We start from the raw sequence: 21461 nt of genomic DNA, 5'->3' as shown, positions 1-21461 counted from the left end.
TGTCCTGCAGAGACATTTGATAAAAAATTATATATTTTAATTCACAAATCGCTCCATTCCGTGATGCTCACCTCATTTCTTCTTGTACCATCATTTATTATTTTAACATTGGGGAATTCTTGAGCCCACTGCTGGAATGCTTCATGGTAAAGATCATTTGTCTGTTCAATAGATGATACCGTTTATTGTTAAGTCAAACACTGACTGTAAAAGCTCAATATGGTCTTATTTAAAAACAACTACAACAACTAAACCGTTATTATGCACTCACAACCACATAAACTGTGTCCACACATCCTGTTTTGGTCAGTGCCTGGACCCAGTGTGTGATAAGCGCACATGGACCGACATGAAGCAGCGGCTTTGCAATGCCGCCCAGATGCTTGAAATTCCCAGTAGTGTCATACACGATATCCCTTTGCAGTCTTGTTCCATAACATGCAGCTAAAATAACAGCTTTCATTGTCAGCTGAAAATGAAAGTGACAAAAACTCTTATTAGCATGGGATTTGAAATAAGTTGCTAAAACCGTAAAGTTTTACACTTTCGGAGAGTTTCACCAAAATCGTTTTAAAGGTTGCTGTGTGTTGTTCAGTCAGACCCACACATGCGCAGTACTTGCCACAACGTTTTCAAAGCAGAAAGCACTCACACATCCGCGAAACCTACTTAGCTCATGAATATTAATTACGTTACGAGACGTTCCAGGCTCACAGTACGATAGGGGGCGTTTATTAAGGAGCTCTCTAGTTCTGTCTGCTGTTTTTATTTGTTGTTTAAACATAAGTAATAGGAAGTCGAAATCATTTACACGAATCGGTTTAATTTATTTAGTTAAAGAAAGCAATATATCTTGTCGAGTTGTAATATATATATTACCTTTTTATCTTGTTTATTTATTGGTGATTTTCATTCATAGATTTGCATCGGTTCTTTATGTATATCATTGTGATACTCTAACAATAAAAAACGGGAATCGGATATTTTGATCAGTTAAGTGATTCATGACGTATTTACGCAATAGACGCAAATTAAATTATATATAATAATTATATAATAGATATAATTTAATTATTAATAATTTAATAACAATTATAATTATATACAATTCATTTTGGACTGTGAACATGAATATAGACGCGTCGTTTGTGCTTTTGCTTTTTTTGAATACCATAATTTTAATAATTTGTTGTAAGGTTTACTTTACACTTTACATTTGTTTTTAGGGTGACTTTTATAACATTCAGTCCATGGAATAGCCTCTGACTCATTTACAGTAATGTTTATTAATGTGAACTGTCCCTTTTAAATAAAATAATAAAATAAATATTATAATAATATTATAAAAATACTAATCAATCAAACTATATCATGAGCTAATCCTGACCGAGAAGGGTCTACTCTTGGGACATTGACCGCAAAAGCGTGCAACAGCGCCATCTATTGGTTGATCTGAAGAGTTGCAGTCAGAAGCGTCACTGTGCGTCACTGGTTGCTAAGAGCAACGCTCTTCGAACTGACAAAATTAATCCGACAACTCAATCTTTTGAGGGGAACCTTAACGGTGTTTTTGAAAGGAAATTAATTACCTTCATTTTACCGCACTCATATCGTCTGTATCAGAGAAAAACAAATGGCGAACCCGTCAGATCAGAGCAGCGAGAAGGCTGTTCGTGCTGCGTTGACCGCTCAGTCTTTACTTCAGAAATATGACCGCAAAGAACTGCTCAGCCTGACCTCCTGTAACTGGCTGCTCAGTGCTAACGAGCAGAGCCTGCCTGTGGATGCACCTCCTGGCATCATCAGACAAATGAGGAACATTTTAGCTCCCAACATAATTTTCCTGGCTCCCTTTGACTCAAGTTTGCCCCTGGATCACGGAATAGTCCACCGGATTGTGAGGGAGCTGACTGTGGGAATATATGGTTTTAACCAATTTCCCGTTATCAGTCTGGTACCCAACTATGACCAGAGCTCGTGCCAGTTACCACCAGCATATTACGATACAAAAGTCGGTCAGATACTAATAAACATAGATTATACCATGAAGGCTCTCTGGCACGGGAGTTACATTTCTAGAGAGAAACGCATACGATTCTCTGAGTTATAGAGGTCCATCATGGCCGTGGATTCAGATGGTGTTCCTCAAACAAAGAAAGATGCGCTTACAGAGTTCCTCAATGCAGGTGAGATATGAAGTCTTTCAATCTAGAACAGCCAAAGAAAGATGTGAAAGTGTCATCAGGGTTATTATAGTTATCTAAAACTAAAAAACACTTTCGTTGCTTGAAATAAAATAAACGTTAACTAAAATAAATTATTTTTAAAAATGGCAGCTAGTTGCCAAGTCAACATTTCTCATTTTCATTTAGTTTCACTCAATGTACGAAAATAAAATAAAGTGAAGTGAAGTGTGTGTGTGTGTATGTGTGAAATAAAATTACCTGTAACTGGCTGCTCAGTGCTAACGAGCAGAGCCTGCCTGTGGATGCACCTCCTGGCATCATCAGACAAATGAGGAACATTTTAGCTCCCAACATAATTTTCCTGGCTCCCTTTGACTCAAGTTTGCCCCTGGATCACGGAATAGTCCACCGGATTGTGAGGGAGCTGACTGTGGGAATATATGGTTTTAACCAATTTCCCGTTATCAGTCTGGTACCCAACTATGACCAGAGCTCGTGCCAGTTACCACCAGCATATTACGATACAAAAGTCGGTCAGATACTAATAAACATAGATTATACCATGAAGGCTCTCTGGCACGGGAGTTACATTTCTAGAGAGAAACGCATACGATTCTCTGAGTTATAGAGGTCCATCATGGCCGTGGATTCAGGTGGTGTTCCTCAAACAAAGAAAGATGCGCTTACAGAGTTCCTCAATGCAGGTGAGATATGAAGTCTTTCAATCTAGAACAGCCAAAGAAAGATGTGAAAGTGTCATCAGGGTTATTATAGTTATCTAAAACTACAAAACACTTTCGTTGCTTGAAATAAAATAAACGTTAACTAAAATAAATTTAAAAAAAAAATGGCAGCTAGTTGCCAAGTCAACAATTCTCATTTTCATTTTGTTTCACTCAATGTACGAAAATAAAATAAAGTGAAGTGTGTGTGTGTGAAATAAAATTACAAACACATAAAATGAAAATCGAAAATATACAAAATTAAACAAAATTTGTATGAATTATTGTATTATTTTTATAAAAAAATAATAAATAATAAATATGATTAAATATGAATACATATATTATTATATGTTTTATTAATTAGATTTTAATAAATAATCATAACATAAATTCAGCTTGTTGCCAAGGCAACGCTTCTAGTTTTCATTTAATTTAAGATATAGAAAATAGAAAAACTACAACTTTATTATAAAAATGTATTATTATTGTATTGCGTTTATTAAATATTAATAAATATTGATTTTATTAAATAGAAATACATATTCATTAAATACAGACACACTTACAAAAACACTGAAGAGGAGGAGAACCTCTTCTCACAATACTCAGAAAACATCCTGATCAAGCTGAGTGCCTGCCTGACCTCAGTCCGCCAGCACCAAAATCTGTTTGTGTTTGAGGCATCTCATAGCCTATCTAATGTGGTCCGACTCACTGAGGACAACATTGATCTGGCCACCTACCAGAGGCTACAGAAAAGGCTGTCAGACCACATTATTCTGGTGAGAAAGCACCTCGAGGGGAATGCAGAAGTCTACTGCATATCTGCAATGTTAATAATAATAATAATAATACTGTTATTTTATTTTTTATTTTATGTTTTATTATTATTTACGTTATTACATTTATGGTTACGTACTTTACTAACAAATGATTAAAGGGGTCATATGATGCTTTTTTAAAGATCATTATTTTGTGTATTTGGTGTAACAGAATATGTTGACATGCTTTAATGTTCAAAAAACACATTATTTTTCAAATACTGTACATTATTGTAGGTCCTCTATGCCCCGCCTCTCTCAAACGCTTTGTTTTCTACAAAGTCCCTCCTTCTGACAAGCGCAGTCTGCTCTGATTGGCCAGCTGACCCAGTGCATTGTGATTGGCTGAACACCGCAAGCACTCGTCGGAAATGTAACGCCCCTTACCATAATCGCGAGCTTCATCTTTCAAAATAAATGTAAAGACAGAGCCTGAAAGGGGAACAGAGTCTCGTGACAGACACAGTGATGAAGCTGGTATGTGTTTGCAGTACACAAGCCACGGTTAAGACAGCTGACTCCACTGTGACCTGTCTCTCTCTCTCTCTCTCTCTCTCACACACACACGCGCACATGATCGCAAAACTCGGCATTTGAACAGTCAATAGCAAATACTTAAACTAATAACAAAACAGTAGCTGATTCAGAAGCGCCAGATTGTCATAGCAAAGTCAGAATTACCTCCTCTCCTAGGTTCACAAAACGGTCGTCCATAAAATGCATTGCTGTTCTGTTGTAAGTGATCTTAAAGATTCCTAAATGCATCTACTTTCGGAAGGCCAAATAAAGTGCTTTTGCTTTGGCCTAGAAACACACAGCGTCTCCCTGACATGCTGCTTCAACACTAACTGCGGTTACTGAAACCACGCCTTCTTTCTTTGCGTGAACATTTGGGCGGCATTATGCTAATATTTCCACATAGTGAGGTAGATATGTGGGGGCGTGTTAGAACGAGCCGTTTTAGGGGGGCCTGGCAGAGTCTTAACTTTGATAAAGAATATCTCTTTGGTTTTGAGACTTTAGTCTTTGCAACTTCAGGGATCTTATCTATGCACAATCAGCTTGTAACACTCCAAAGAGAAAGGAAAACTTGAAATCGCATCATATGACCCCTTTAAGTAAATTCTAGGGGGGAAATAAACTTCACTTTCTGAGCGAAGTATTAAAACTGAAAGTTGATTTTAAAAAAGTGCTTTAGACTCATATCTCACCTTCATTTCCTCAGTGATGTCATCAAGAGGAGGAGTCCCCACATCAAATTCAATCCCTCGGTGAAGGTGAAAATACTGATTCTGCTTCTGTGGAAAGTGCTTGCAGGCAAAGTCTGGTCCGAGAAGTTGTGGAGAAACCTCTCGTTCTGTTTTCAGCTTGTCATCTTTAAGCAAAAAAAACAACAAAACAAAGCAAAGCAAAATTCATTCACCAATGTCAATGCATCCACAAATTATTCAGGCATAGCAGTGATAGCAATCAAAATGCAAACCTGACAAAGGTGGGAGTAACTGAGACCAATTAGGAATCAACATCTTTTTCCTCAAGGATATGAGTAGGGGCACCAGGAACGTGATGAGTTTCAGGTAGACGAGGTCCCTGGATAAATTGTAATAATAATTCACAGAATTAATGTTTGTACTGTATTGTTGATCAAATAAATGCGGCCTTGGTGAGAATAAGAGACTTCTTTCAAAACCATTACAAAATTTTACCGACCCCAAACTTTTGAAAGGTTGTGTATATACATTAAAATATATACATAAACATACATCCTTACAGTAAATTTATTGCTAAAATATATCACATACTCAGCAGGGGTCTTCATCTCCAATAACGCAGGGTCTTTCCTACATAGTGCTTAAATACATGCCACTTGGCCGTAAAAGGCTGCAAAATGAATAGCCATCCAACCCCTCTTGTCCACAAGTTTGTAGTCCGCTGGCAGTGCTAAAAGACAGTTTAGGGATTCAAGGGAGCCACGTTGTGCAGCGAGGTGCACTGGAGTGAGCCCTAAAAGGGGAATAAATGTAAAAAAATGCATCTTCATCTTTTGACACATCGTGCCAGGTTTTACATCACTGATGCCAAACTCCACTGGTTGCATCCATTTTGCTTTTTGAAGTGATCTGGAGGTTTCACTTATTAAATAAAATATAATGATAATAACAATACAGTTAGATGTGTTATACCTGGTTTGACATCATTGATAGCATTTTTTTTCCTATTTCAAAATGCCCCTTAATAAATAAAGCATATTATTACATAAAATATATATTATATATATTTAGATATTATATACAAAATATTATTATGGTTGCCATTTTTTTTTTTTTCTTTTTCTTTCAGGATATGACAGCTTTAATTACCCTTATCCTGTTCCTTCTATGAATGGACCTCCAACACCTGATTTTCCTGAAACTGTAACATAAGAACAATGTCTACAAGCTTTTATTGCATTTAAATGCATGTGAACATTAGTAGAGACTTTTAAATTATTATGGTTGCCATTTTTTTTTTTTTCTTTTTCTTTCAGGATATGACAGCTTTAATTACCCTTATCCTGTTCCTTCTATGAATGGACCTCCAACACCTGATTTTCCTGAAACTGTAACATAAGAACAATGTCTACAAGCTTTTATTGCATTTAAATGCATGTGAACATTAGTAGAGACTTTTAATGTGTTGACCTGAGTTAGAGAATCTCTCGCTGCGTATCTGGTTGAGGTTGACTCCTGCTGCAGCGAGCTGGAGGCTGATGTGTGATTGGTTGTTGGCTGCAGCATGGTGAAGCAGAGAGAGACCCTGCTCATCAAGAACGTGCAGCTGGGATGTCGGGTTCCTGCGACTCAGTGAGTGAAACCCCCCCACTTCTATCTCTTCTGCTGCCTTCAGCCCAAATGCCACAGTCTGAGTTAGAAGCATATTTCAATGTTTAAATACAGATTATGTACATTGAGGGAAACCAAAGTATGAACTGATTGTCACTTATCACCTTGCACTCTATAGCTTTTGTGTAACCAAATGTTTTCTTGAATTGCTCGTGTAGCTCAATGTCCATCAAGGGCAGTCTCTTCCCTTTGAGGATGTTGATGGAAGTGTTTAAAGCCCCCCACCACTGAATCATGTTATGTTGAGGATAAAGCGACTCTAACTCAATGCAGATGACATTATAGCTGCAAAACACAAGTGTATGTTCAAAGTACTGCCCACACTCCAGTCCAGTAGGTGGCGGTAAATGCACATTTAAGTTGGTTTGCCAACCGCCAATAAAATTTAAAGAAGAAGAAGAGTCACTGCGCATGCTCAGCACTGCGGCGGGAAATTCGGGAACACGTCACGCAATGGAGTTTTGTGAGCGGTTTGAACTGCTGCATCTAATCGTTCTGCATCCTTGATATTGAGGGTAAGTACTTGATATGTACCTGTGTGTAATTAGTACCGTGGATTATAGATTAAAAATGAGTTATTAGACACTGTGGCGATGTTTCTAAGCAGACTTATTTTCCCAGACTTGAAGCACATGTGTTGGGTTCAATTCCGTGTCTTCGTCGATAAGAGTTTCACCTTAACGTTAATATATCCGCTACAATAGGTGCATTTCTGTCACAATTCAATGCTAGCTACGCCTAACTACATAACCTACGTTAAACCTGAACTCTACATTACCCCAACAATGGGAGGGGAAAACGGGAGATAAAGTGAATGCAGAGTCGATGAATCAATGTGCACTTCTCACCGCTCTTTTTTAACGTTTATAGGGCTTTTTTCTTTTAGGTTTTGTTTAGTGTGCCAACAGAGGGACTGTTGTTGTTATTAGCCAAATTAACTAACGTTGGCCTGGCCCTTCGTATGTGTATATCAGCAAAATATTACTTTAAACGTTCTATAGCTAGACATTTCTGTCTTTTCAAACATAGAGTTTCAAAATGCCACATAATGCTACCCAGCTTATTGAATACAGTATGCAAAAATTGTCAAGTAAAATCTATGATGCTGTCGACCATATATTTGAAATGTCCTTACAAATTGCAGTTAAAGTTATGATTGAATAGGTATGCATGGTTTTATTCAGGGATTAGTTATAAATATAAGTTTGATATTTAGTAACAGAAGCCAGTAGTGGTAATTTTCTTTGGCCCAGTTTTTAAAGTCAGTCTTTGAAATTAGGAGAATACTGCTTGCGTGTTTTTCTGTTTTCTGGCCTTAGCATACACATTAGAGTAAATTTGTTGCAGTTTTGCTGGTTAACTTTTATACATTTCTTTTTCACAGTGGAAATTTTCCTTTTTTTTTTTTCGTACAAAAAAAGAAAAGAAAAAGGCTACATCACAATGTAAAGCTGTCCCCATGCTCTTCTGCTGTGAACCTCACCTTTACATGGCAAGTAGTTTTTCTTAACACTCACATACAGTTATGTATAACTAACTATCCTTGAGTACTGAACTTTCCTTTTCTTTCTCTTTCAGTGACTTGTATGTGGCAGTGCAAGCAGTGTGTTGCAAAGGAGAGTTGTAGGTACAAATTACTTGAGCATTATAAACTAAACCATTGTTTTAGAAGCGGCAATCATTATGTTTGTGTATATTTAAATTGTCCATGCACATTTAAGACATGAGCAGGACTTAAAACTCGCGTCAACTCTTATACTTTTAATTAAGAAACAGAGTAGACCATATTTAGATGGCTGTGTACATAATGTCGTCTTAACTCTCTCATTGCTGATAGAAAAAATGTTAAAACAACTTTTTTTTTATTTTCATCCTTCTGTTATGATGAGAGTTAATAAATGCATTGTCAATGTTTTTCAGATTGATAGGGAGTTTATGCGGATTTCTACTGTACCACTGCTTTCTACGTTCTTCGCTGAGCCTGACCGGTACTCAACACGATTGATTGAGATCTTCAGTAGAAAAGGCGGGCAATCCGGAAAAAAATCACACAGTTAGCCATCTCATGTTTGCCATCTCCAAGGTTTGTATTGATAAATGGCTTTAATAGTCATTCTCAATGCAGATGGAAAGACAGATGTAGTTTGGCATTTTCTTCCTAAACTACTCTTAAGCTGTGCCACCACTGAAGTTTGAGTTCATTTTTGTCCCCACCCCACAGGATGACACTATACATACCAGAAGAGCCTGTGTAATCAAGTCTCTGTGCACCTACTTGAATGAAGACCCTGAAAAACTAGTGAAGGTATATTTGGTGAGTTGATGAGAAAATACAGTTTCAAAAGGCCATATATTCTGTACTTTTCCCTATTTGCTACAACAAAAATGTGACATGAGAGAACACATAACTTTGTCAAATAACTGAGCTGGACAAATTGTTCATTTATAGGAAACTGATGGTACACAATGACAAAGTACTTATGTGAATTGGTTGATGCACTAAACCAATTAATTTTTTATTCATATTGGTTGAGCTCTCTTGGGGCCTAATTTACAAAACTGTGTAAACCCATACTAAAGATTTAAATTGATCTGAAAGGCAGAAGAGGCATGCCACAAAAAATAAATAAATAAATTGCATCAGAAAACTACATGCATGCTTTTGTTTTATTGCAGTGCATTATATTCTAAGATGGTTCTAATGTTTTAGCCACCTCATTCCTTTTAAATATGGTGGCCAAATAAAATTATAACAATCGTATAATATAATGCACTGCAATAACACTCCAGCACCCACTGTGACCTCAGTAATAAACATATAGTAGAATTATCACCTTTCTGACAGTTTCAACTTAAAAACTGAGAAATGATAACCTTGTAAATGTAGAATTCACAGCAGAGCTCCTGTATTGAATTGAAGTTTACTTTACAGATGTACCTTATAAAGTGGCCAGTGAGTGTATGAGTGTGCAATTCTTGTAATAAGTATTTGAGCTCATTTTTGTTTGTGATCTTTCATGTATTTCGTCCCACAGGATTCAGACATTGAGTCACAAAGTACCGTGGAGCAAACTGTGATGGGAGTGTGTGTCATACTGAAGGAGGGAGCGCTGCCTGACGATGACCCACAGGACATTGGTGTCTTAATTGAAGGTGTGGAAGTCCTCAGTGACTTGAGTAGCATTGCACAGGCTTGTGCTCTGTTATTTGGACTGATATACTGTTTGAACCTGAGCTACCCACCAGAGCTCAAATGCACTTTTGAAGTCTTGCATAAGATCTTTCTAAATCTAAATGGACAGAGGTTGTCATCCAAGGCACAGTTCCTCAAAAACAAGCTTTTGGAGTAAGTGAGCTTGAAAAAGACAGAAAAGTCAAACAAAATGCACTTGGAATGGCACAGTTCCTTTAAACAGGGTGCTGGAGCAAGTGAGCTTGGCGTAATTAGGGAAGACGCTGTAGTAGTCGTTTGTTTTTATTTGTTTTAAATGGACTGAGACTACAACAGTGTTTTACCAAAGGGACAACTGACTGAAGCAGTTGTTACACACAAATATTTTCTGGGAGTGATTTTCTTATTTTCAGATGTGAAGCAACATAGCTACACTGGTAATTTAGAATTATCAAAATTTTCATGTGAAATCATCACAGCAAGCTGCTGAAAGGTTTTTATTTTATTTTTTTTATAGTATTGCATCAGACTCTCTCTTTTTTTATTATTATTATTATTTTACAGCTCAAATTGTTACACTCACAATTGTTTGTTTTATGTTCTGTTCATTCATGTTTATGTTCAAATGTTAAATTTTTTTTTGTGTCAGGCCAAGGTTTACTTTACAAATTCCCAAAAAGGGTAGTGTTGAAATGGCTTAATTTTTAAGAAGTTTTAAGACTAAAAGGGCGTTAAAGTCCTATAAGCGTTGCTTGGGGATCAGTTTTCTCAAGAGCCAAGATTTTGTTGGCTAAATGTTTCTTATACATTGTGTAACAAACACTCAAATGGATAAGAGACTTAAAGTGAAGAAAGCAGTTTAAACTTATTTGGTGCATGTTAAAGCCTAATGAAAAAAATAAAACATTTAAATTGTTTGCATGTTTTCTGTGCTTTTTTTGTAGATTACTGAACTTTTGGTAATGTCTTGCTTCTTAGTGCTGTCATCTAAAACAAATCTAATTGAAACAACAAGATAGATATTCATTAAACTACCAAAACCATACATGAACAAGACATTAACTAGTTGATATAACAAAGCAGAATTTTGTTGAATTTGATGGAAGTGTTTAAAGCCCCCCACCACTGAATCATGTTATGTTGAGGATAAAGCGACTCTAACTCAATGCAGATGACATTATAGCTGCAAAACACAAGTGTATGTTAGATGCCATGAACAGTATTTATATAATTTAATATATAAATACATGAATATATAATATAAACAGTGCTGACCTTTTCCCTTCAGTCTCACTGAGTGGTATTGGAAACTGTGTTTTGTAAGTGGAGTCCTGAAGAAGTAACTCATAAAGGTAATTGGCTGCTTGAGTCTGAAGTGTTCTGAAAGCCACCTACACAAAAAATCTGCATTTAATATTTAACCCAATAAATCATACTGTATCATATTTTATTTGCACATTAAGGCCTGTAAATTACTGACATCATCAAAACTGCTGAAAAATTGTACACAATCTACTACATCAGAATTTCAACTTACGTTTTGGTCATATAAATATTAGCAACAGCACCAAATTGCATATTTTTACTCAGTTTGGGCCTCTGAATAAAATTGAGGTGTTTTTTTCCCCTACTTGAGTATGAGCTCCATATTCTCCTATGTCATACTATATGAGCCATAAAAGCTTGAAGTATTAAATATGATACTCAATGAAAGATTTAAGATTTTTTTAGACTTTTATAATGGGTGCTACGATTAAATCACGTTCATTCAACAATTTATTTTTTTGAGTGTAGAGACTTTTAATGTGTTGACCTGAGTTAGAGAATCTCTCGCTGCGTATCTGGTTTAGGTTGACTCCTGCTGCAGCGAGCTGGAGGCTGATGTGTGATTGGTTGTTGGCTGCAGCGTGGTGAAGCAGAGAGAGACCCTGCTCATCAAGAACGTGCAGCTGGGATGTCGGGTTCCTGCGACTCAGTGAGTGAAACCCCCCCACTTCTATCTCTTCTGCTGCCTTCAGCCCAAATGCCACAGTCTGAGTTAGAAGCATATTTCAATGTTTAAATACAGATTATGTACATTGAGGGAAACCAAAGTATGAACTGATTGTCACTTATCACCTTGCACTCTATAGCTTTTGTGTAACCAAATGTTTTCTTGAATTGCTTGTGTAGCTCAATGTCCATCAAGAGCAGTCTCTTCCCTTTGAGGATTTTGATGGAAGTGTTTAAAGCCCCCCACCACTGAATCATGTTATGTTGAGGATAAAGCGACTCTAACTCAATGCAGATGACATTATAGCTGCAAAACACAAGTGTATGTTAGATGCCATGAACAGTATTTATATAATTTAATATATAAATACATGAATATATAATATAAACAGTGCTGACCTTTTCCCTTCAGTCTCACTGAGTGGTATTGGAAACTGTGTTTTGTAAGTGGAGTCCTGAAGAAGTAACTCATAAAGGTAATTGGCTGCTTGAGTCTGAAGTGTTCTGAAAGCCACCTACACAAAAAATCTGCATTTAATATTTAACCCAATAAATCATACTGTATCATATTTTATTTGCACATTAAGGCCTGTAAATTACTGACATCATCAAAACTGCTGAAAAATTGTACACAATCTACTACATCAGAATTTCAACTTACGTTTTGGTCATATAAATATTAGCAACAGCACCAAATTGCATATTTTTACTCAGTTTGGGCCTCTGAATAAAATTGAGGTGTTTTTTTCCCCTACTTGAGTATGAGCTCCATATTCTCCTATGTCATACTATATGAGCCATAAAAGCTTGAAGTATTAAATATGATACTCAATGAAAGATTTAAGATTTTTTTAGACTTTTTCTAAAGGTTGAAAAAACTGATCCATTCATTCCAAAAAAAGAAGAAGATTATTCTGACTATTATTTTAGGCTTTACAGGGTTATATACCATATACATACCATAAATAATCTATTTAGTACCCTAAAATGCATATCAACGACCAGTACTTTTCAAATGAAATTATTCCTTAAATTTTTGAACTAATAATTTACACTTTTAGTTTGCTTTGATTTCTATTAAAAATGAGTTTGTATTGTATACTCCTAGTTTGCATTTGTGGATCCAATTTATGTAATTTTCCATCTGTTATTTATGTATTTAAAAATAACTGTTTTCTTACATGCAACCAAACTGCTGTTGCACATGCTGGAGGAGTTCCACATCTTGTCGAATTCCTGTCTGTAAACTCTGGTACTGTTTACCTCGTGGAAAATATGCAGTAGTGAAAGACAACAAATGTCTGTTGTGTGAAATGTCTGAACAGATCATAGATCAATTCTGTCATTCTGTCAACCACTGGTGGTGGTTGAGGAGAGACCCCCTCATGATTGTAAAGCGCTTTGGGTGTACAACAATACACAATAAAGCGCTATATAAATGCATCATTCATTCATTTTTATTCACTTTCATGTCATTCCAAAACTTTTTCCTGTTGTCTTTTTTTCTGTGGAACACAAAAGGAGAAATTCTGGAGTCTTACTCATTCGCATTTAGATTATCTGACAGAAGTACTGCAGGAAGAGGCCTGCTTGGCTCTTGCAGAGCTGGCTTGGGGTCACCGGGAGAACCAGAGGCTCATATGTGAGGCAGGAGCTGTCGGTGCCCTGGTGCAAGCCCTGCGAGAGAGGAAGATTCCTGTTAAGGTCAAGGCCGCCACAGTGCTTGAATCTATAGCCAGTCACAATCCTGCCATCCAACAGTGCTTCCTCAGGCAATCGACTGCCAAGTATCTTTTACAACTTTTAAAGGTAATGTAACGGCATCTTTAACACAGTATTTAAATATGTTGCCTCTGGGTAACTAACTACGCCAATTTCCTTCACTTTGCAAGAACATACAATGTTAATAATGCAGGGATGACTTCGAATAAATCAATATAAAGCTACGTACTGTTGGGTTTTTTGAATGGTGTTCTGGACAACCGCCATCAAAATTTTTACTCATCAAAAATATGATTTACTTCCATTAATGTATAAATTATTTAGAAATTATTCAGTGTATAAAGTTATGAGGAATTACTTTAATGGTTTTGTTACTTGGGTTTTAAAGTTTTGTTTTATATTGTTTTATTATTTTATTGTATGTTGCAGCACTTTGGGTATAAGAAGAGCACATTATAAATAAATGTAGTATTATTGTGTGACAGTGAAATTTATATGGATGTAATGGATATGGATGCAGCTACTACAGACCATACTGCATATTGTTTTTTAAGCACTTTTTTAAACACTGTTTTGCTAAATTATGTATCTTATTAGCATTAACTCAACATTTAAGTAAAATTAAAATAAAAAAATTAAAATTAAAAATTAAAAAGTTAAGCTACAAGCCAATTCTATTAGATTCTGTCATATACATATTACACTAATGTTTAGTTGAATTAAATTATTTAATAGAATTGTTCTTATTAGTATACATCAGAAAATTGCATAATCACTCATAATATTTGTAAAAATAATATTAATTTATTTAGGAATTTAGTTTTTTTAATATGCATTAAGGAATATTTTTTCTCATATTGCATTAAGTCCCAAGTCAACCCTTGGTACAGTAAACTCTTTCTGAACTTCACCCTGTGTTCAGGTGTTTCCAGCTGGAAGTGCGGGAACAGGGTGCAACAGCTCTATGGGCTCTGGCAGGACAAACTCTAAAGCAACAGAAACTCATGGCAGAACAGATGGGCTACCCGGTCATCCTTGACCTTCTTCTCTCCTCTTCAGACAAAATGCAATATGTGGGTAAGGCCAGATACAAATTGGTCTCATTATACACTGTCCCAAAAGAGATCACCCAGTTCCATCCAACCAATCAGTCACCCATGAATGTAAGTAACACTCTCGCTGCAAAGCTGTCGTCCAGACAGAAGAAGCACCAAATGCAATAAAAACAGCTTCCCATTGACTACATGTTGACAGGCACTGGATAAACTGAGCAGATTGACTACCTGAGCTTCTCCCTGTCACTGACAGAACAGGTCAGCGGGTAAGCGGCCAGCACTTCCTGTCTTGAGACAGCACTGATCTGTTAGACTCATAAGACAGGAAGACATGCACAGTGGAATGTTATTCCCCCTGTGGGTTTCTCTGTAAACATTGCTTACAAGAGTTGCTGTGTCACTTGTATTGCTATTAGTGTTAAACTATGACCCGATTACAGGCTGTGATTCCAAAACGATGCTTTATTCCAAGAGTGCTTCCTTTTCAGTCAGGTGTCTGGATCGTGTCTCCCCTGGATTGTCTGTTAAAACATTTTGTCAGACAGATGTTCCCTCAAAATCTTTTTCAGACAGAACTGTCCGCACCTTCATAACTGTGGAAGCTTGTTTATGCCACGGAATAAAAAAAATATAAATAAATAAAAATATAGTGTAAATATACTGACTTTTTTCTTGCAATTGCGAGTTTATATCTCACAATTCTGATTTTTTTCTTAGAATTCTAAGTTTACATCTCGCAATTGTTTTTTTGTGAAGTCACGGAATAAAAATAAAGTTTACATCTCACAATTCTGACTTTATTTTTCAATCAGTCGTGGCCATCAGGATGGCTTTTGCAGGGAGATTCTGCCTTTCGTGTGTTTGCTTCGAGGGTCTCAAACAGCACTGAAAACCCTGCTCAGTGTCATCAAAGCCCTGGGTTGTTTGTGCATTGGTAATATCTCACACCTTTTCTTCCATGTCTTTGATATGAATAGCTTTGTGTTACAGCGCAAAGGATTAAACTTTTGTTTTGGTTGCAGGAGTGGCACTTACTACTAATAAAAATACTCAAAAGATTATTTGCAGAGAAAAGGCCATTTCCTACATTATTAGAGCTTTTAAAATCCCATGAATCTCTGGAGGTCAAGGTAAGTATTCGTTTCAAAAATTAAATGAGATTAAAACAGGAAGTTACTTCATAGTATTTTTAAATCACATTAGGTGCAAGTGGCTCAGACTCTCGCCTGTGTGCTGCTGGGGAACCAAAAACTCCAGAGGGAATTCTGGGAACAAGAGGACTTCTCTTATGATATCATTCTGGAGCTCATGGGGGCTGAAAACAAAGTAATTCAATTATATACCACTTTAACCTTGGTTTGAAATGTTTCATGGTGCTCATTTGATGCCACTGATATTCTGAATGTGTGAGCTGCTTAGCAAGTCTTCTCTTTCAGAGCATTTGTCTGGATGCTGGACATGCATTATCCCTGTTTGCTTACAACAACAAAGTGCAACAGAAGGCAATTCGACAAACAGGAAGAATTCTAATGAACACATACGAGACTTTTTTGAGTTCTGACATTGAGACAGAAAGTGCAAAAGCTGCATTTCAGGTATTCAGAAGATTCAGAACACACACATTGGGGTCCAAAAGTCTGAGGCGGATATCAAAAATGCATTTATTTTACATTCTTTTCAAAATAAAATATTACTGAATAAATAATTAAAGGGGTAATATAATGTTGCTAAAAAGAACATTATTTTGTGTATTTGGTGTAATGAAATGTGTTTATGCGGTTTAAAGTAAAAAAAACACATTATTTTCCACATCTTGCGGCAACCACATGTGACGACCCCGGGCTGGACTCCGCTTGAAACTTTAGTCTTTGCAACTTTACAGATCTTCTTTATGCACCAAGAGCTTGTAACACTTCAAAGAGAAAGGAAAAATTTTAATCGCATTCAATGTGATCTCAGACATTGTATGTTTCCAAGAAACTATTTACCATAGTAATGAAAATGAACAGATGTTATGGTTATTATGATGTTGTGTAAAGGGCTGAAAAAAACTGTTAATTTAACTGACTCCTCATTTGTTTGACAGATAGTTGCGTTAGCCAGAGTAATTAGTAGATCAGATGAAGTGACTTTGACTGCAAGGGGAGTCACTGTTCTAACTGAATTATTGCAGTCTGACCAATCCACCACTGTGGTCATTACAGGTAAGTTTAAATTGTAATAATATTTTATTTTCACAAATTACCGTTTTGTATTTATCATATTTGCATGTATTTAGCAAATAAATGCAGTCTTGGTGAGCACAAGAAACTTCTTTCAAAACCATTAACAAATTGTATCAACTCCAAATATGTATATGTATATGAGAAAATCATCTTGTATAATGTTCCATCTTCTGTTATTCCAGCACAACTATTTGCTAGCCTGGTTCACACGAGAGCAGGTATTACTAATGCGATTGTCACCATGGGCGCTGTAGAGCATCTTTCTGCTCATCTGGACTCAAGAGGATGAAGAGGTAGATTGTGTTGAATTAGCCGATGTAAATTCAGTGTTTCCCAGTCAAAAAAGAAGTGCTTAAAATAGTATTTCTAGGATTTTAAAAACTAAAATAATGTACTTCATTCCCTTCTACATTTTAGGTTCGAAAAGCCTGTGCAAGTGCTCTGGGCTACCTGACCTCCAATTGATATGCTCATCGACAACTTCTGGCAAAATGTAGAAAATCCCCTCACATATATGACCTCCTAATGGAGAATTTAGCTGAAGAATAAGATGCCAGAATATCGCAATTGTTTACAGCAGAGTTTGAAAGACAGAGAAGAATAGGGTTTCCATCCCTCAGGTGCTTTACATTTTGACAGGAAGTAGCTAAATATGAGGCCTTTGATAATTCACAAGCATAATTAGTTTACTTTCTGTTTTCTCCATTGCAGTTTGGAGATAAATGGCAGCCCTCCTGTGCCTCATCGTGATAATAAAGGTATTTCAATTGAATTATGTATGACATATTGTGATGCTGGCTAGAGCAATGAGGACTATATCTCACATACAGATGTTTGCGCTATTTCGTTTCTCACCAGGACTGGCAAAGAGAATGAACACTAGGTGTAGTCAGTCTGCAATTGGGGACAGAGAAACACCAGCTCTTTTGCCACACCATGCAAGACAGAGGGCCAGAACTGCCAACCCCAGAGTCAGAAAGGGACAGACGTCCTGCCACAATGCCCCAAAACAGAGGTTAAATGAAAACACCTGAAAGGTCAAGAACTCCAGCACTGCCATTCACACCAAAAGGTGACTGAAAAGAAATAACATCATAAACTTTGAATTAAAGCATATGCAAAACAGAACCATTTAAATTTCTTAAAATAAATAATCATTTATTAATATGTAGGAAATGTTCGTTCGACACAATGTCAAGAATTTATCCTCAGTTTTAATGGGGGAATTTTGATTGCAGCATCTTTAACTTCTGAAGTGATGTCTAATTCAAGTGGTGCCCTAAAAATAAATGAAACATTTCATTACATTAAAACAGACTCTTAACATATACAATCAGTGCTGGGTAGATTACTTACAAACTGTTACTGATTCCAAATTATATGATGAAAATTAGTAATGCAATCTATTAGATTTTACACATTATAGGTAATCTAATCGGATTACTTTTGACCTTACTTGTTTATCACATAGATTTAAATGGATTTATTTTGTACCACATTGATATAAAAATACAAAGAGAAAGAAAATGTTTTCCATTCTTTTGCATTAAACATCACATTACATCAGGGTTTCCCAAACTGGGGTTTGTGAGTTGATGAAAAGCCAATACTTAATTAAATCATAAAAATGTAAAAAAAAAAAAAAGATTACAAAGACAAACCTTTTTTTTTATTTTTTTTACTTAAATTGTGCACAATAAGATGAGAAACATGCATTGAAAATGTGAATAAGTCCAATTTATTTACTAACAGAGCAAATGCCATTTTAACTTACTTGGGTTCATAGTTGACCTCTTCGCTATGGGACATGATCCCCTTTCCTTGCTTTAGTCTCTCTATGCCATTCCTAACAACAATAGTGAGGAACAAAAGTCAGTGTCTTATGCATGTCATCAAGGCTGTAAGGCAATGTGCACCATTTTATGTTCTTACCATGCAATCATGACTCCATTATCAGTGCAAAACTTTGACGGAGGGCAAAGCAGATGCAATCCAGTGGCATCTGTGACAATTTTCAGAGTCTGTCTGATGTATTCATTACTTGCTACTCCCCCTGAAACAACCTACAGAGGTGCACAAGTGGAAGAGTAGAAGTTTTGGTTGGGATAGAAAGGTTGGAGTGGAATTTTTTTTACCAAATGTCAATTCACCACAGGCATTTCTTGGTAGAAGTTTTTAAATATTGTAAAATGATTAAGCCAAGCTCGAATTAATGTTAATACGAAATGCCTCAACCGAGTCCTGGAGTGCTGTGAATTTACCAGAGTTGGATTATGCTGTTGTAGAAGACCTTTGGATTTACAGAACAAAATGGCACGATGTGTTCGTTTGGCTATATGAGAAGCCATAGTGTGTTGTGAGGCAGCGGCGATGTCTTTAACGCATGATAATAACTGACCTTTTTCAACACCTGAGGAAACATAACATTACAGTAATATAATACTGGTTAGGATTATATAAATACGAATTTAAATTTGAGCTTAACCATTTTATTGATACTTCAATATGAATTAATATATATATATATCCATAAAATATTTAAAATCTAATTGAAAACCCAATATTTTTGCCCAATATTTGTGTGCTGTACATTTATATAAATACAGTGTATATATATATGTATATACACACACACACACACACACACATATATAATTTATATATAGCCTTATTAGACTATTGCGTTGCTATTCCAATTAATTGGTGTCAATATGATTAATGTTAATGCCAATTAATAGTCAGTCAAGTCTCCTGTGTATTTCAAATGTGGAGAGATATTTGCATCATACGCAGAGTTGTTGCCTGTTTAGGGTTTTTCAAATCAGTCACTTATAAGCTGCCATTTCAGTCGGGATGCTGCCTTAAAAGGCAGCCGTCTATGTAGGCAGCTCACTAGCTTTTGGAAAAGAACCTGTTTCTTTTGTTTAAAAGGAATAGATAAAGTACCTTCTTCTCTCTCTTTTTTGCTTATTGCCAGTGTCACCTGGTTTCGCAAACCAGCAAAAGAGAAATTGCAGTGGTAGAGCTGCCCCATGGGTGACTTGAAATGAAATGCGAGTCGATCCCCCTCTTTTGCCAGAAGCTCTATGGCTTGTCCACCACTCAAAGACGAGCACTCTGGGTGATTCCTAAGAGAAAGTCTTCTAGCAATCTGTCATTGAAAAGAAAGATAAACCATTTATATTATAAACATCCTGCTGCTTTCCTTGTATTTGAAACTGACGTGATATCCTGATACCTTATCTAAAGTGTCCCCGGCTGCTGCATCCAATGTTTGCCCCAGAAGAAGAAATTAATCTATTCCTTTGGCCAATGCAAGAAGAGAATGACCCCCGGAGACAAGGAGCACAAGAAAAGGGAAGTCTACGGGGTGTAGCATTCTTACAGTGAGGGCATGTGCCTCCATATGGTGTATAGGGATGAACGGCTTTTCATGAAGTCTCACAAACTTCAGACTGAAATCCAAGCCGATCAGAGATTCCCCCAGAAACACTCCAGTCTCATCGCAGCTCGTCTCGATCCCCAAAACTAACCTAGGGCGCACTGTACTGAAGACTCTTCCTGACGTGCAGCGCTTCATCCAGCACCGAGCAGCTCCATTCAAAGCGCATGGGAACACTGACGGTTCACTGTCGTTAACACTGGTTGATTTAACTCGACAGTAATCTGAAAGGTTACATACGCTTCAACAATTGACTCGAAAACACCGCTAAACTTGTCTTTCCTTGTAAAACTTCATTTATGACCCCGTCCGATCAAGGCGTTACATATAAATAAGCTCTACTCACAACAAACGAAGTTGGGTTCCGATAGACTTCCTTTAAGATGAAAATGATAAATAGTAGAGAAAAACAGATGCCTAGGCCAATTTGATAAATAAATAAGTACGCTAATAATAATATCATAGCTAAATGACTAATACGTCCAAAATAAAAAACAATACGGGAACCATTATCTCTTAGGCCTGTTTCCATCGGGATAATAATACAGGAGGGATGAAGTCTAACATGGGCGAGATGTTGTACACTAAATAAGATGAATTCTTCACACTTGGCTGCTGTAAAGTAGGTTCTATGACTATGTCCAACTATTATTTGATATTTGATACTTAAAGTCCCTTCTTGACTCTTAATAAGGTAAAGGCCTATTAGCTCCACGTGCATTTCTGAATTCAAATTCATTCATTCTGTGTTTTTGTGTAGCCTAGTTGACAAATAGAAATAATAGAAATGCACACACACACACATATATCAGTGGCGTGCGGTGGTGTTTTAAAATGAGGAGGCAGTTATATACATACATACATACATATATATATATATATATATATGTCACATTTTCCTGGTTAAATAAATATCACATAAATATAATATCACATTTTTATATTTATTACAAAATAATAACCAAAGGCAGTAACAATTTGAACAATATTTTTGAAACAATTTACAATAAGATTTCATTAGTTAACATTAGTTAACTACTTTAGTTAACATTAACCAAGAATAAACAATAGCCTACTTCTACAGCTTTCGGGTCATCATCATAAAAGCTCTGTAAACACTGCCACAGACACGAAGATATGTATTTCATTTCATCACGCTGAACGCTCACTAAAAACTGATGCAGTCATCACGTTTTCAGACCATTTCAAGTTTTATTTTGACGTGACACAAAGTAGTGG

General features: G+C 36.4%; 2 protein-coding genes and 2 pseudogenes across 2 annotated transcripts in view; 2 read left to right on the top strand and 2 right to left on the bottom strand.

The window, feature by feature from the left end:
• Positions 1–1633: 1633 nt before the first annotated feature.
• Positions 1634–17814, top strand: LOC107714350 (ankyrin and armadillo repeat-containing protein-like; annotated as a pseudogene).
• Positions 5548–6802, bottom strand: LOC107714376 (ankyrin and armadillo repeat-containing protein-like). Its single transcript, XM_016520199.1, has 4 exons — positions 6719–6802; positions 6414–6633; positions 6280–6331; positions 5548–5736 (listed from the first exon to the last, which is right to left on the bottom strand). The coding sequence occupies exons 1-3, from the start codon at positions 6782–6784 to the stop codon at positions 6282–6284; spliced, it is 336 nt and encodes a 111-aa protein (XP_016375685.1). The 5' UTR covers positions 6785–6802; the 3' UTR covers positions 5548–5736; positions 6280–6281.
• Positions 17815–17917: 103 nt separating the features above from the next.
• On the bottom strand, positions 17918–20360 carry LOC107714349 (probable tRNA N6-adenosine threonylcarbamoyltransferase, mitochondrial; annotated as a pseudogene).
• A 410-nt stretch (positions 20361–20770) lies between these two features.
• Positions 20771–21461, top strand: part of LOC107714375 (probable inactive tRNA-specific adenosine deaminase-like protein 3) — a 2721-nt gene continuing 2030 nt past the window's right edge. The window contains exon 1 of the mRNA XM_016520198.1: positions 20771–20844. The gene's annotated coding sequence lies outside the window, so the exon portion shown is untranslated. The remainder of the gene's footprint in view (positions 20845–21461) is intronic.

Source organism: Sinocyclocheilus rhinocerous, unplaced genomic scaffold (genome assembly GCF_001515625.1).
Source record: "Sinocyclocheilus rhinocerous isolate Xijiao unplaced genomic scaffold, SAMN03320098_v1.1 scaffold449, whole genome shotgun sequence".
In the NCBI taxonomy this organism is placed as follows: Eukaryota; Metazoa; Chordata; class Actinopteri; order Cypriniformes; family Cyprinidae; genus Sinocyclocheilus; species Sinocyclocheilus rhinocerous.
This window is presented reverse-complemented; position numbering and strand designations above follow the sequence as displayed.

Coding starts and splice junctions, on each gene's coding strand:
- LOC107714376 (XM_016520199.1), bottom strand. CDS start 6,784: ATGGACATTGAGCTACACGAGCAATTCAAGAAAACATTTGGTTACACA. Junction 6,634..6,718: donor CAAAAGCTATAGAGTGCAAG/GTGATAAGTGAC, acceptor CTTCTAACTCAG/ACTGTGGCATTTGGGCTGAA. Junction 6,332..6,413: donor CGAGAGATTCTCTAACTCAG/GTCAACACATTA, acceptor CTTATGTTACAG/TTTCAGGAAAATCAGGTGTT.